General features: G+C 32.9%; 1 protein-coding gene across 1 annotated transcript in view; it reads left to right on the top strand.

Moving 5' to 3' along the window:
• The first annotated feature begins 11365 nt into the window (after positions 1 to 11365).
• Positions 11366 to 17893, top strand: part of LOC126879225 (protein obstructor-E) — a 70941-nt gene continuing 64413 nt past the window's right edge. Inside the window, exon 1 of the mRNA XM_050642282.1 lies at positions 11366 to 11531. Within this exon, the coding sequence (XP_050498239.1) occupies positions 11489 to 11531 (43 nt within the window). The 5' untranslated portion in view covers positions 11366 to 11488. The remainder of the gene's footprint in view (positions 11532 to 17893) is intronic.

The raw sequence follows: 17893 nt of genomic DNA, 5'->3' as shown, positions 1-17893 counted from the left end.
TGGGCTGCGTGGAGCATTAGCAAGTGAGATTTTCCGGCCAGCAGCCTCCTCTGCGATTTTAGGATCCTGTCTGCAAATAATTAAAAAATTAAAAGTACGAATTTTTTGATGAAATTTGGTATGTGGGGTTAGAATATTATTTGGAATAACTTGTTCAAATAACTTTTTCCGATATCTCTAACGCGAAGCAAAATAGCAAAGTAAACAAAACAGTGTAGCACGTGTAAAAAATTTATGGGGAGGCTAAGCCTCCCTTGCCTTCTCTGACCAGCCGCCACTGGTGTTTTAAATGGAGATAACAGTTCAATTCAAACAAAAGCCCAAAACAAAAAGTAGAAAAATTTTAGCAAAATTACATATTTATTATGATTTTTCTGAAATTTCCAGCATTTTTATGATGTAGTCATAGGGAAAAAACTAATAATATGAATAATTTATTTTTAGATTAAAATACAAAAAATTATTTGTCCTTCGTATGTATACCTACGTATTAATTAAAAATTAAACAAATAAACAATATTAAAGAAAATTATATAGAAATATTCGAAAACGCAACCACAAGATAAAAAAGAGGGTTAGGTTTGAACCACAAACAACTGTCAAGTGTCAACCTTGACTTTGTCGTACGAGTGACGTAGTCATTCCCCTCCCCCTCGCTTCCGCCCACATAGTTACGAGACAACCTACCTCCTATCTATGAACCTTGGGGGTCGCCCACGTTTTCTCAACTGTCATCAATAATACGACTAACTTCACGCTTAAATGTGATACGAGAATTATAAAAAAAAATAAGCATTGGAATCCAGATCCCGTAATTTTTTGAGCGTTATAAAGTGAGTACAAAGACATACATATTTCTTTTTTTGTAATTACAGCTTCAATTTACCGTACACTTCTCGTAAGACTCTGCCGATAAGGTAGAGTCGTGTTGAGAAAACCTGGCGTGTCCCTGCCCTAGTATTCGACAGAATAAATATAGTCCTTCATCGATCTTGGTGCTCTTGGGTTTTAAAATGTGGATGAAGTTCGGGTTGATAAATTATATTTCAAAACAAAAGAATTGGTATGAATTTTAAGCCCAAATTAACGATAACCCAGATAAAGTTATTATATTATAAAGGATTAGATAAACGAAATGTAAATTCCTCAAATTTCTCTAGCTAATACATGCTAATACTAATAGCACATTATGTCATAATACGAATTCTTTGTTTTACAAGAATTAACCGTCCGGTAAAGAGATAGCCCCACGCAACGCCCTGTATAATTTATGAGCCGAAAGAAATAATTACAGTAGCGGAGTCAGGAATTTCTTGTGCAATAATAATATGCAAGCATAAGAAGCGTCGATGAAATTGTTACGGGCATTTATGCATTATTTAAATTCGAGGCATTTTTAAGTTTACAACACTTTTATAACACAAATTACATTATTTATACAGGGTGTAACAAAAATACAGGTCATAAAATACATCACATATTCTGGGAACAAAAATAGTTCGAATGAACCTAACTTACCTTAGTACTAATATGCACATAAAAAAAGTTACAGCCCTTTGAAGTTACAAAATGAAAATCGATTTTTTCAAATATATCGAAAACTGTTAGAGATTTTTTAGCGAAAATAGACATGTGGCAATCTTATGGCAGGAACATCTTAAAGAAAAGTTATAGAGAAATTTGTGCACCCCATAAAAATTTTATGGGGGTTTTGTTCCCTTAAAACCCCCCAAACTGTTGTGTACGTTCCAATTAAATTATTATTGTGGTACCATTATTTAAATTCAATATTTTTAAAACTTTTTTGGCTCTTAGTATTTTTTCGATCAGGCAGTTTTTATCGAGTTGCGGCTTCTTTTTTAATATGTTTACATAAAAATTTTATGGGGGTTTTGTTCCTTTAAACCCCCCAAATGTTTGTGTACGTTCCAATTAAACTATTACTGCGATACCATTAGTTAAACACAGTGTTTTTAAAACTTTTTTGCCTCTGTATTTTTACGATAAGGCATCTTTTAGCGAGATGTGGCTTCTTTTTTAATATGGTTCAAAATATACCTAAACATGTAAATCATAAATAAATTTTTATATTATTACTAAGTCTCCATAATCGTACTTAACCATATACAAATATGTGGTGGATTAGACAAATATTCAAAATATCTCGATAAAAACTCGACTTTTCGAAAAAGTACTAAGAGGCAAAAAAGTTTTTAAAATTCTATGTTTAACTAATGGTACTACAATAATAATTAAATTGGAACGTTCACAAAAGTTTGGGGGGGTCTAAGGAACAAAACCCCCATAAAACTTTTATAGGGTGTCTAAAATTCACTATAATTTTTTTTTAAGATACTACTGCCATAATAATGCCAAATTTCCATTTTCAATAAAATATCTCAAATAGTTTTCGATATATTGGAAAAAATCGATTTTTATTTTGTAACTTCAAAGGGCTGTAACTTTTTTTATGTGCACATTTGTACTAAGGTAAGTTAGGTTCAATCGAACTATTTTTGGTCCCAGAATATGTGATTAAATTTATGACCTGTATTTTTGTTACACCCTGTGTATACTGATATTTTTTAAGAATTTCACATTAAGGTGATACAGTAGCGATCAACAGGTAGCCAAAACGCGTTCCAAGATTGCGGCTGTAATTTTGAATATTTTTTCGAGATATTTGGCACACGTATCCGTAATATAATAAAAAATGGCGGTACAGAGCCCAATTTGAAAAATATATTAATATGTAGAAATTACCCTGTAATTAAATACAATATTAAAAAAACGAGCCTGTACCGCCATTAAGAAGAACAAAAAAATACACTTTCTTGAAATAAACTTTTTTTATCCGATGCCTAGATTTTGTGTCATTTTGGAACTACTAATGAAATAAAAAATTTTAGTAGTTCCAAAATGACACAAAATCTAGGCATAGGATAAAAAGTTTATTTGAAGAAAGTGTATTTTTTTGTTCTTCTTAATGGCGGTACAGGCTCGTTTTTTTAATATTGTATTTAATTACAGATTAATTTCCACATATTAATATATTTTTCAAATTGGGCTCTGTACCGCCATTCTTTATTATATTACGAATATGTGTGCCAAATATCTCGAAAAAATATTCCAAATTTCAGCCGCAATCTTGGAACGCGTTTTCGCTACCTGTTGATCGCTACTGGTTCCTCTTAATATGGGAAGATTGTGCATTGGCATTCTTGTGGTATAATTTTTTGCAATTATCGTAAACAATGTTTCTTTGAGAAAAAAGATATGTTTAAACATAAAAAGAGTTGGTTTAAATGCTTTAAATGACGCTAGTCACCTACTCCATACACGTCAGTTGCAATGCGGCGATAAACTTTCATGGTTTGGTCACTTCGAGCAGAGAGCAGCAGGGCTGCGCCTCTCCGATGATGACTCCAATAAGAGTCGAAAATCGTCGATTCTGAGTGCTGGTCTGCGCTCTCTGTTCTAAGTGAAAAATAAGATTGTTTTGCCTTCGCATTGGAACTGAATAAAAATGGAATTTTTATTTTATTTTATTTTTATATTGGTCTTTACTCCTTTGAGTAACTAGGTCCATTTTATGTTGGAATTTACCAGCTGAACAGACGGGGTCGTGAATTGTAAGTTTTTGAATTCCCTCTTGTCTTCTTCGCTTCAGCATCGATCTGGTTTGCAAATTTTAGAAGCCATGAAGGTGTTAGCAGGAAAATGGACCAAAAAGTTTTCATTTAAAAATCTTTTAGTAATATTTTCAATTTAGCCATACGACACACATTCCCTCTAAGGGGAAAATTGACTCATCCCAGATACCTACGGTATCAAAAGGATTGAGCTCTGGTGGGACTCTTTCCGTGTTTTCGAGCCCTAGGTGACTTGGTTTGCTGGAGTTTCTCCCAGAAATTTTCGTACGCATCTGGCCGTCGCACGTAGTACAGCTTTCTGCATGGTCTTATAAAGGTGTTCATTTAGACCCAGCTTTTTTATGCTTTCGAGGAGGGTCTTCGCAATGACTCCAGTAGTAGACATAATAATCGGTATCATCTGGGTACTTTGCATTCTCCATTGCCTTCGTATTTGAATTTCCAGATCTCTGTACTTGGCGATCTTTTCAGTAAATTTACTACGTAGATTATTGTTGTTAGGTGTCGCCACATCAATTAGTGTTGTCTGTCATGTTAATTTATTAACTAGTATGAGATCTGGTCTATTATGTGCCACTGTTTGGTCTGTGTGCACAGTGCGGTCCCAGTATAGCTTGTAGTTGCCATCCTCAAGCATACTCTCAGGGACGTATTGATAATACGGGAGATGGTCCGTTTGGAGAAGTCCCAGCTTGATAGCTATCTCTTGATGAAGGATTTTTCCCACTGCGTCATGTCGTTCCTTGTATTCAGTTGCAGCAAATGCCTGGCAGCCCCCTGTAAGATGTTGGATGGTTTCTTGGGCTTGACATCCATATCGGCATCTGTCGTTTTGAACCTGAGGGTCTTTGATGATATATTTCAGGTAATTTCTGGTTGGTATAACCTGATCCTGAATGGCCAGTAATGAACCCTCCGTTTCAGGGAACATCTTTCCCGATGTCAACCAATAGTTCGACGCTGTATTGTCGACATAGTCTTCGCTGACCTCGTTGGGATGTCGCCCGTGCAGAGGTTTGCCCATCCAGGTGCGCAGTTTTTCGTCCTTAGTAAGGTGGTTTATGCGCATTTCTGGTTCCCTCAGTTTGATCGGTGTTGTGTCATCTACTGCGCAAATAGCTCGATGTAGAGTAGATGTCTCAGCTTGCTTCTGAAAATAAGTTCTTAAATTAGCAATTTGTTTATCTAATTGCTCACCTATACCCATAAGTCCTCTTCCTCCTTGATTCCGTGGTAATGTGTTCTTTCTACTGCACTTTTAGGATGGTGTTTTTGTGCCTTTGTGAGATGTGTTCGTACTTTTCGCTGAAGATTTTCTATATCTGTTTTTGTCCACTTAACAATACCAAATGAATAGCTAAGTGCGGAACAAGCGTAACTGTTTAGTGCCTTAAACAAATTTTTACTGTTAAGCTGTGAACGAAGCAGCTGTTTTATCCTTCGTATAAACTCAGTAATTATTTCAGTTTTCATTTGCTTATGGTCAATTTTCCGCGCCTGCTTTACTCCAAGATATTTATATATATCGTTTTCCCCCATGGCCTCGATGTTCTGGCCATTTTGCATATCGAATCCACCGGGCTGTACCTTTCCTCTGACTATACTCACGTATATTCACGTATATCTATATTCAAAACACGGCACTTGTCTAGGCCGAACTGCATATTAATATCATTAGAGAATGTTTCTACTGTTTTTAGCATCTGTTCTAGATTGTCTCGAGTAGATGCCATTAATTTCAAATCATCCATATACAACAGATGATTAAGCTTCGCTACTACAGTATTGTTGTTTTTAATGCTAAAACCTGAGTCAGTGGAGTTTAATAGCTGTGATAGAGGGTTCATAGCCAAACAGAACCACAATGGACTCAGCGAGTCTCCTTGAAACAGGCCCCGGTTGATTGCGATATTTTCCGTTTCGATATTGTTTTCACCAGGTATTTGGAGGTGAATTTTAGTCTTCCAACTTGTCATTATATGCCTTAAAAAAGTCACTATGTTATCATCGACTTTGTATATTCTTAATATATCTATAAGCCATTCATGCGGCACTGAATCAAAGGCCTTTTTGTGGTCAATAAAGGCAGTAAAGAGGTTCCTTTTTTTGGTGAATGCCTGGTTAGAAATGACTGAGTCGATGATAAGTTGTTCTTTACAACCCATAGAACCCTTAGCGCATCCTTTCTGTTGAGGCTCTATGATATTGTTTAGAGCACAGTGTTGGTAGATACGACGGGTTATACAGGATGTGACCAATTTATACAAAGTGGGAAGACAAGTAATTGGGCGGTACTTGGCTGGATCTAGGGTGTTATTTTGATCCTTCGGTATTAAATAAGTGGTTCCCTGAGTTAGAAATGATGGTATTTCCTGCGGGGTAGAATATTTTCAATATTATTAATGTTGCTATTAGGATGAAAACTTTACCTTATCTTGCTTTATTTTACTTTAAATTTTACCGTATTCTTTCTTTAAATTTACATTTCTTTTTACTAAATAACACTTTAAAATTTTATAGTTTTATATTATTTACTAGCTGTATCCAGCTCAATCTCATATGCTGGAAGTGCATGAGCCTAGTATTTAGAAGTTATTACGAAATAATCATAATAAAATAAAGTCAAATGTAGAAAATATTATTATATTAACTTCAAACTACCTATTAGGTACTTGTAGGTAAAATTCAGCTGTACAAATATTACTGGCAAACAAACCAAACAGGAAATATTGAAACTGTAGCACTTCCTCACTACCTGCTACTCTCATTCATACCATTTCAACTGATTTCTAGCTGTTGTCCATTATTGTACACCCCTATTTTTCCTCTAATAGTTTAATTTCTATCATGTCTACACAAAAAGGGAAAGAAAAGGAAGAAGGTGGAAGAAGGTATTCGTACTGACTAACGTCTCTTTTGTTTATGTAAAACAAGTTTAGGCTCCAATCTCAAACAAATCAGATTGCGAACTAGAGAAATTTTACAAAAATCCATAAAAACGAAATCAATATTATTCTGAGAGACTGGAATGCAATTGGCAATAAAATGTTCGAGATCATATTGGGATTGCATGGACTGTCACAAAAATTATTTTGGTTCTCATCAAATTACGCTTAAATGCATTAAAGTCAAGCCAATTAGAATGCGTAACGCAAGAAGCACAAAAAACTTAAATCTTAAAAAGTCTCTTGACGAAAAATAAGAAGTAATAAAATTCTAGAATGTTCTAGATGTTATCACAATATCCCGAAATATCTCGTAAGGTTTGGAACGTCAGAAAATGTATATAATCAGGAAATTGATAGTTCAAGTAGGTAGTAGTAATAAGGAACTTGCACATATTTTTAAATACTAAAATAATATTAAAAAATATAAGGTAACATGATCTTAAAATGCATGCATGCAAAAAAAAACAAATATTTTTAACTCATATGCATATTACGCGGCTTTGAAAATGCTATAAAATTCAAATTTCTTCAGAGATGCGTAAAGGCCGCGTCCCACCATCAAATAATTTGATCAAACTTGACAGTTAGTGACACAAAGTGACAGTTAGTGACGTCACATCCTGAGTGTTCATTGTGGATAATAATGAAAAATTTTAATTTTAAATAAAGTACAAACAAGTTAGACAACTCAATACAAAAAATTTGATCAAACTAGACTGATAGTGAGAGCATAGATCTTTAGAATTTCAAAAAAACTGCAACTGTGACGTCACTTTGACGTACTTCCTCAAGTACGTCAAGTTTGCTCAAACTGTTTAATCAAATTATTTGATGGTGAGACGCGGCCTTAAACGGGTTCTGACGTCACGACTCAGGCTCTACCTGCCATCGACAACAAAGCCTCTACGATATTTCGAAAATATTATTTACAAATTCATTCACATTCACTTAAAACTCTTATGTAGAGGTCAATTGTATAAATAAAAGTTGAAAAGAAAAAAAGGTTGTTTTGGTGATTGTATTAATTCCATTTTAATCGCATTTAATTGGAAATTCCAAGGTATTATTTGTGTTCTTGTATAGTTCATAAGCAGTTTATTTATTTTCAAACTCAAATTGATCAGGTGTTAAAACAAATAAGTATTATTAATAAGCATGTTTAAATTGTTTATAACAATGGGTTTAATTACTCTTACTTTTATTACTAAAAGTTTTGTTTATTTCTTTCTTCTTTGTTGTGAATCTAAAATATTTATAAATGATAGGTTTTAGTTTTGTTTATCACAAAATATTACGACCAGAAATATATTCGGAACATTTATTATTATGAGGGACGAACGTTTTGGATTTGTGTTGTTAGAAAACCGAGACCGAGAACTAAAATCTAATCTATCAATCAAATAACCAATGTTACAATGTATAATGCACATGCACAAGTACAGTTGCAAATGTTCTATTTAAAAAATAAGTGTTTTTTGCGTAGCAGATACAGACTTAAATATGTAATTCAAAATTTACTTATATTTGGATAGAATATGACGCAGGTGTTATTGACAGTTTGATTAGTATAGCAGAAAACTTTTGGAGTGTAAATATTTTCCCCCATCTATTTGGCTCTGCTAATTATTAAAAATAAATGGAACAAAACTTTGATAAAATAAAGTTTTATCCATAAAATATTGTTTATTTCTTTATGTGAGAATGAAATTTAAATTTTAAACTAAATATATTTATATATTTTAATAAAACATCTTTTCTTTTTATAAGTAATTTTTTGTAGTATCTATGGACAATATGTATCTACAATGTAGTACATACTTACATAACTTTATAATATAATTTGGCATTTGAGATAGGTTGTAAAATAAAAATGTATTTCCGTTGACTAAAAACAATATTATAAATGCATGAAAATCTTTAAAATTTCAAAATATTATCTTTACAGTGCACGTCTGGCACTAGCCAAACGAGAACAGTGGTAAACATCATGGTTGGTGACGTCAGACCCAAGCGCACGCTTTTGAAGTTGTTTGAAACGGTAAATTTGGGCGCGCAACTATTATCAGTTATTGTATGTAAACTATTAATTGTTAAGACGTAATATTTTGAATATAATATTTTTGAACATAAATTAACAATTTTATGCAAAAATATTTTTATGTGCAAGTTCCCTATTGAGTATTTGAATAGCTCTGTCATTCATTTAGAGTTGTTAACAAGTATAATTGTATTGTTTGCTTTTTTCAATAAAAGTAATTAACAGGATATACAATCTTTTCAATGGGAATATTACTTGTTATCTTTAGGATGAAAGACATGGTGACCTTGAATCAAGTTCTTTTATAACTAAAATTAGATTTAGATCAAATCCAACAATAGATCTTTATACGATAGATGGATAGACTGTGGATAGTGTGCATATCAAAATTAAAACTATCTTTTATTAAAGTTTTCAACAGAAAACCAGATAAAAATATTTAGACTTCCCCATTAAGTCAATAGGGATGTTCACAAAAAATTAAAAAGTCATTTCAAACGTGTAAAACGATTAAGAAACACCCTAGGAATAATTGTCCAAAATTTCAACAACATTGAAAAAGCCTTTCTATAAAAAATCTTTATTAGAAATCTAGCATTATTTTAAATTTCAAGAACGCTTCTCTATTGGCCTGACGTCACTAGTTGCATACTCCAAGCGCGCGCCATTCTCATAGTGTTACTGTTTATGTACCTGTTTGACGTTTCAGGTCATTTTATTTTGTTCTCTTCTTGTTTTATCAGGGTTAAAGTGGAGTTTTATAGTGAATTTGTTTAGTTTAAAGTGGGTAGACTGTTTGTAAGGACATATTTTGTGTTTTACAAAAATAAACAAATAAAATGGAAGAAGGTTTTCAGAAAGCCGATTCGTATAAACTACCGACTGTAGTGTAGATGTAACAATGGTGTATGATTTATTGGCATCTTGTAAAAAAATAAATCTATCACAGCTTTACTGAGTGTATATTCCATATAATTTTCCATGTCTTCTTTAAGCTAAAAAAATAAATGCTTAATACTCCACAAAAAAAAAATAGAGAAAGTTGTAGTTGTATGCATGCATTGTACGCATGCATATTGTATACATACATTGGCTGGTTATTACTTTACCTTGGTTAGGTGTATTAAAAATATTTTTATTCTTCTTCATGTGCCTTGTCCGTTGTGGACGTTGGCTATCATCATGGCAATTTTAATTTCATTTGAGGCGTTTCTGAATAACTCGATCGATTTTTGTCCAAATCATTGGCGTAAGTTTTTAAGTCATGAGTGTCTTTTCTTCTGGGTCCGCGTTTGCTCTCTATTTTACCTTGAGTTATCAGTTGGAGTATACGATATTTATCATGCCTCATGACATGACCGAAATATTTAAGATTTCGTTTCTTAATTGTAAAAGAGATTTCTTTTTGTTTTCCCATTCGACGCAATACCTGTACGTTGGTGTGGGTCGCCCAGGATATTTTGAGGATACGTGGGTACACCCACATCTCGAATGCCTCTAGCTTTTTCATTAACGTTTCCATTATTGTCCAGGCCTCTGCGCCATATAGCAAGACCGGAAATAATAACATTTTAGTGGGAGAGATATTATGTCGCAATGGGTGAAAGATTTCTCATGCATGTTGTTAAATGTTGCTATGTCCTTTTCAACTCTAGATCTTATTTCGGTTGTTTCGTATTTCGAGTTGACAACTGTTCCAAGGTAAAAAATATTTTTGAACTTGGGTATTATACATTTTCATTTCAACCAATCTTTTCACTAAATTATTAATGATTTTAATATAATATAAAGTCATACCTACATCCACATGTAGTTATTTCAAGGTTTACTTTTACTGTATGTATTATTAGAATCCCGTTTTTAGGAATATCCCAGTTTAAGGAATACAAATTTGAGGTCCCGAAACTTTTTCATTTACTCTTTACTACGAAGGGGGTAGGTGCAAAATCTTTGTCCAATGCTATTTAAATTCATTCATTTTTTTCGAATCCTGAGACAACTAATAAGTATTTTTGAAAAATGTAAATGCAGAAAGAACAATTACATTATTACCAAGGGCCGAAAGTCTCTGGAAAACTTCTGTTTATTTCATTAAGTTAGTTCTTTAAGTTAGTTATTTTAAGTTCTAGCTGCAACAAACCATTTCTTTTTCTGTTTTAAATTGGCTGGAACGGTAATAAAAATCTTGTCAGAACTGTTTTTTGATGTATTTACACACCCAGGAACAAAACACCACTTATTTGGCTTTATTTTTAATAATTAAATACGTAAAAAACTGCGCACATTCAAATACACTGAGTAAATAAGTATACAAAACTAGTCGTCGATCAAAGACGTTACGACTGCTGACGTCACAGACCGTAGCCTCGCTGCAGGGTACCGTTTTTCTAGCCTCCAAGAAAATCAACATTATGAACTCATTTATCTTAAAAAATATACATTTTTAAACAGTTTTATGATTGTTACGTTTTTATATACCTTGTAATCTATTGAATTTAACTATATTTAAAAATTAGTGAACATCCCTATTCTTGGTATAGCTGTATAGTGCGTAAAAAAATGTTTTAGTATTTATGTACTATTACTGGCACGAGTGAATAAACTGAAAGTAAGGAAATAAAACAATTTATACTAAAACAGATATCACATCACACTTTTTAAAGAACTACCAAATCTTTTGTAGGGGTAAAGCCGCCACTGCAGAGCACAGCTGAGTGCTAGATTGTCTTAAAACTCTTAAGCATTCGCATGGCGATCGGTCGCGCGTATAGAAAGTGTGAAGTGTCCAGTCCAGCAAAGAGCTGCAGTTTATTTAACTTTTAGTTTAGTCAAGGATAAAGGCAGTCGACATGAGAGCGCTTACCATTACTATCCTTTCTTTGGCTGCTTTCGGTAAGTACCATATTGTATACATTTTTACTGAGAAAAAATTGCATATCTGGATCAAATTTGTGAAAAATTATGCTAATCATATTTATTTAAAAGTGTCTACATGTCCTACGTTTCGTAATTTAAGGAAGATCATCTTCAGTGTAAAATTTAAATAGCCAAAACCTAAATGTACCTATATGCTACATAGTTGACAGTAATACTGTCATCAAATATTTCGTTCCATTGATTTATTGTAACTAGATATATGTAAGTGTTCTTTAGTTTTTTTCCACATTTTTCCAATCTACATTGATTGAAACAAGTTTTCCACTACTTATTTTTGGCAGCATGATTATATTTGTATTTTATGTGTTTAAAGTTCTTTATCCATTTTGATTTCTTATTTTCCTTTGTCTCTCTCTCTCCTGGATTAACTATGTTTTTCATACTTTATTATCTCATGCCATTGTCTTCATTTCTTCAATATGCTCCCTTTATTTCACTATCTCTTTTAACTGCTCTTGTCATTGCAATATTGTTCTTTTTTACCTTTTTCCACATCGCGCTTAGTTTTTTTTAGCTTTTAAGATTTTTTTTCTGCTTATAGTCTAGTACCAGTCCAATTTTTTTTATGAATTTTCTCGATTTAATATTTAATGATTCATATAGGTATCTGGCTTACCATATCAATTCAAAATGAGGTAATATGCAAAAGATTGGTGTGAGGATCAAACAGACCAGAACATTATTTATTATAATGAAAACAATTTTGTTTAGGTGCGAATTTAAAATGACTCCACGAATTCGGGTGCTTAGCGTTTATATGTTAAACATTTTACATTACGGCATAGAAAAATGGTTTTTAAATTATATCATGTGTAAAAAAAATTAAAGCATTTGACTGTGATGTCATTGAAAGTTTCTTAGTGTGCCACTGACATACACAATACGAAATCGAACTCTGATGTTCAACCGATATCGTGACCAGACATCTCGTAACGCGACAGTTCGTAACCGGACAACTGGTAACGGACAATTCGTAACAGCGACAGTTCGTAACAGCCACACTTCGTAACAGCGACAGTTCGTAACTATACAAATTCGTAACGGACAATTCGTAACGTCAAAATTGAATTATTCTGTTTATTTTTGTTAACGTGGAAACTAACTGTTATCACAGTTATAATTAAAATTATGTTTATTATCAGTACAGGGATAAACATATTTAACACATTTTATGTTTCGTGTTTCATAATATATTAAAAGTCTTTAAACACAAACAAATATTTAAATACATACAAACTTTTAACAATATTTCTAAAAGTTTATCCCTCTTATTGTTCCTTAAATTTGCATATACATAGACAAAGGAATAATGAAGTCATTCGTGAAATATTTAAGCCAACAACCGTCTTTAGACATTCCCAATTTTCTAGCAAACATTTTGTAAAGGAAGATTATAATTACCTGTTATTATAATAAACCTTGTAATTGGTTATAGCGTTGGGGTATTCAATCAACGGTTATAGTTGATACGAGGGATGGCTTTTAATACTTTAATACATACTTGTTTTAAATACTTTTATTATATTCTGAAACACGAAATATGAAATGCCTTAAAAATGTTTATCCTGATACTGATTCGTTAAATTGATAAACATAATTTTATTTATAATTGTAATAACATTTCGTTTCCACGTTAACAAAAATAAACAGAATAATTAAATTTGGACGTTACGAATTGACCGTTACGAATTTGTATAGTTTCGAACTGTCGCCGTTACGAACTGTCGCTGTTACGAATTGTCCGTTACCAGTTGTCCGGTTACGAACTGGCGCGTTACGAGATGTCATGGAACCATCTGATATATACTCTAATTCCCTTCTACCCATAAGGATAGAGATGAATTGTCCTGTCATTTTAACTGTGCACGAATTTCTTCCAGATCTTCATATCTTGTGCCTTAACCTTGAGGAAGCCTAGGGCTTCCTCTGTTCTTGTTCCCTTGTGCTTTAGTTCCCATATCTTTCAGCGGCAATTTAATTTTTGGTTTGACCCCACAACATATGACCTGCCATAACACAATCTTCTCTGCCATACTCTTCTATGGACTTTATTTTTAATTAATTTTCAATCTGCAGGTACTTGTTCATCATTCCATGCTATATTGAATAATTTCAGTAGTTTTTGTTTTTATTTATGGGGACTTGAAGTTTAAAAAATTTGCTTTAGTTTGACCAAATCTTTTTTGGATGGGGGAACTTCCAATGAAACACCAATTAACTAAAAGACGTTAAAAGATAAACCCAAACTACATTCTTCTTCTTAGGGTGCCTGTCCGTTCCGAACGTTGGGCGATCATTCTGGATATGATGATTTTGTTGGTTGCTATACGGAATAGTTGTGTTGAGGTATTTCTATACCATGCTCTTAGGTTTGCAAGAAAGGATATTCTTCTTCGTCCTGTGGCCCTTTTTTCTTCAATTTTATCTTGCAAAATGCATTGGAGTAGCTCGTATCTGCCTTGATTTCTCATTATATGTCTCAAGTATTGCAGCTTATGGGCCTTCACAATTTTGACCAAATCTGCGGTTGTGTTCATCCTCCGTAGCACTTCTTCATTGGTGACTTTGTCTGTCCATGGTGTCTTCAGGATCCTTCTGTAAAACCATAGCTTAAAAGCCCGAAGTTTCGATAGAGTTTCCGCCTTCAATGTGCACGTTTCTACTCCGTTTAGAAGCACTGAGTACACGTAACATTTAAGGAGCCTTATTTTTGTTTCTAGGGTGAGGTCATGGCTCTTGAACATAGAGCTCATAGTCAAGAATACACTTTTTGCCTTTCCAATGCGACATCTAATCTCTTGAGTATTGTCCCATTACTCATTGATTATAGTTCCCAAGTAGTTGTATTGTGAGACACGTTCATTTCTTATTTGTTTCACAGACATATTTATTCCAGTTATGTTTTCCTTGCTGATGATCTACTACATACCATACATTCCAAACTACATAGATGCCATAAAACATTAAGTTTCCTTAATTTTCCTAACTTGCCGGTTTATTGGGTGGAATTTGTATGTCTATGGTTTAAGTTATATGTTAGCTAATATGTTTTTTGTTTCAACAATTTTTTCTTTAATTTTGAACCTTGTTAGTTGGGCATGGGATATTCTTAGATATTTTTGATGCTATTTAAATATTTATCATTTGTCTTTTCATTACTGATCTCTTAGTTCTTCTTGGTATTTTTTTAGTATAAGTTCCTTCCTTCTAATCTTAACATATGCAAATCATAATCCTAATCATATATCCTTATTCTGGATTTTTCATACCGCATTGACAAAGTATTCTTCTTTTTCCTTTATATAAACAATATTGCCTGTTCACAGGAGAATAATTGTTGCCTCTATATAAGATGGTCACTTCATCTCTTGCGAGATCGACCGATACTTCTTCTACCATAGGTGATTTGTCCCTTGCTATATTAAGGCCCCTTGTATTCGCCATTCTACTAATAGACCTGGGTCTTGCGTTTTAATTTTAATGAATGGAACACGAAGAACATGTCAAATGACAGGAATCATGTTGGTTAGTAATAGCAGTCTGATTTTTGCATGAGAGTTTAATGAAAGGGTAACAAATCAATTGGATGTTCTGTTCGACAAAATATATGGGACGTTTTCGTAATCTGACGTTCCAAATTTTTAAACTGAACCACAATTAAAACTTTCCCTGTTCCAGTGTTCCCGTACATCAAAGTTTGTCCGACTAGACACCGTTAATCTATTAACAAATTTTCAGCTTGCTATTAATCAACTTTTTTTTGGTACGCGGGATCCAGGTCTATAATGTATTTGTTCATTTTTTTTTTCTATTTAGTGTCCACTCGTTTTTACTTTGTGCATTATATTTTGTTCTAATCTAGTCATTCCTTATTGGGTTCCTCGGTGTCTTTCCTGTAATTCTTATAAGTATTCTCATTTCTATTATTTCTAATACTCTGTGTTTTGGCTGCATCTGGTCGTATTTCTAATGATAGATTCTTAATTCCATAGGTAGCAGTATTGTTACTAAACTCCATCGACCGGTTTACATATTATTGGGTCTTTACTAATTACTATTGTTCTAGCTTTCTAAGTTGAAATGTTAATTTGTATTGCTCTAGTATTAAATCTGTGAACTAGTGTCTGAAGGTTATCTTTATTTTGGACCATTAATCTTGCATCGTCTGCGTAACAGAAAATTTTAATTTCGTTGTTCTCTATTCTGTATTCTCTTTTATTGAAGCTTTATTGTTTATTTATGACTTCATTCATGATTATATTGAATAGCATAGAACTTAGCGAATCTCCTGTCGTGTCAAATTGCCCGTATCTATAGATTCCTTTAAGTTGTTTATCTATTCTGATTCCCATCTTATTATTTTGATAGACGTTTTCAATTTTTTGATAATACTCAGCGGGATCTCTATATTATACAAGATATGTATTACATCTTTACGCTCATTCTATCAAATTCCGTTTTAATACTTTCTCGGGAATCTGTTTTATGAAGAAAATTGCATCTATACTTACGGCCCTCACTTATGAAAACCCTGTTGCCAACTCTTAGGTAATTTATTCAATCATTTTAAAATCAAATTTATCCGTTGGAATTAGGTTGTGTTTATTTAAAAATTTGTTTATTTCTCCTAAGCAGAAATTTCTCAGACAACGCAGATATTACAGAAATCAGTGGTATCGATCTGTATAAAATTTTTTTTTTCATATTGAGATTTTCCTTGATTATAAAGAGTCGATTTTAATACTTTATATTGAATTAAGTATAAAATTAAAATAGTTAATGTTTTTAGCATTCAGTTTTTTTTTCGAGGTTGCGTATTTTTAAGATTTATGAAGTTTTGAAACATCTCTAGCTTAATTTCTTATTCTAGTTGAAATAGTTCCGCTAATTTGTCTACATCATCTACACTTTTGTGTTATATTATTTTTCTTTCACTAAATTTGATGAAAAACCCAACAAGTGTTCTTGCTTTCCTGTTCGTGAAACCACAACAAGTAACTTTAAAAACCAATCAATCCTAATTGTTTCCTTCATTCACCTGATAATGATTTTAGAATAAATCGCTGATTACACAAAAACGAAATAAAAGAACTCAAATCTGAAAGTTTTGTTTATTTATTCACTAATAGAAAGTATCAACTTCCTTATAAGAATGAATCAGACATATACAATGTCACGTCTCTGTCTGACACTAATTCTTTAATGTTAATTTAACGAAATAAATAATGCAACTCAATTAGTGATGTTCAGATTATTGTGTAAATTATTATTTAATATTGTTTTGCATATTTAGATGTTAATAAAACGTGGCTTGTGTTTTTAACAAAGCAGAAAGCGGAATATAATTAGAAAAACGTTTATTGCTAATGTAATAATAAGGAAAAATTGTTTTCAGAGTACATGTACAATGGTCAGCACTTATTATTGAGTGAAGAAATGGAAAATTTTCCGAAATTTACCGTGAAATATGTACGCTTTAGTACGTCAAGTATGCTTGGAATCCTCATTCCCTATTAGCCATTGTAACTATGCGGGATCGGTTTCCCTAATTGAAAATCTATCATGAGTCATATCAACATCAATCCACTTTTTCGGCATGACTTGTCTTCCCTAGATCTTTTTTGATCTTGCTTTCCTACTCTTTCCAAGAACCTACAAATCATCAATTCTTCGTAATGGGTAATAATCGTCTCAACGGTCAACATGACCAAACCATCTTAATTTATGCTCGCTCATTTTGGCATCAATTTGTGTCTTCCCTAGAATTCCCAAATATGCCCAGTCTTAATTTTTCCCAGTTTTGTGACTCCACTCATCTATTTAAACATTACATCACAAGTGCTCTTATGACTGATATAATCTTCCCTTCAGCTTCATTGGCAAATTTTCTTTCACACAACACACCATTCGCTTCCTTCCACTTTATCCTTTTTAAGTGCCATCTCTGTGACGTAGGTTGGCAATCGTCATGGCTATTCTGACCTTCGAGACAGCTGCTCTAGTTGCCTTGAGCTGCAATCAAACCATTCTCTCAGGTTCTTCAACCAGAAACGCGTCTCCTTCCTACGTTCTCCTACCCTCTATTTTTCCTTGAATTATGAGTCTCAAGATCTTTCGCATCTCATCACATGTCCGAGATAATGCAATTTCCTTTCTTTTACTGTGTTTTCAATTTCCTTTATTTTATTGTGTTTTCAATTATTTCCCTCTCTCTGCCTATTTTGCTTAACACTTCTATATTCGAGACTCAATCTACCCATGAAATCCTTAACAGTCTTCTAAGTATCCACATTTCAAATACGTTAAGTCGATTTATT

This window comes from Diabrotica virgifera, chromosome 1 (genome assembly GCF_917563875.1).
Source record: "Diabrotica virgifera virgifera chromosome 1, PGI_DIABVI_V3a".
NCBI classification, from domain to species: domain Eukaryota; kingdom Metazoa; phylum Arthropoda; class Insecta; order Coleoptera; family Chrysomelidae; genus Diabrotica; species Diabrotica virgifera.
Note: the sequence above shows the minus strand (reverse complement) of the source record. Positions and strands in the feature narration are given on the sequence as shown.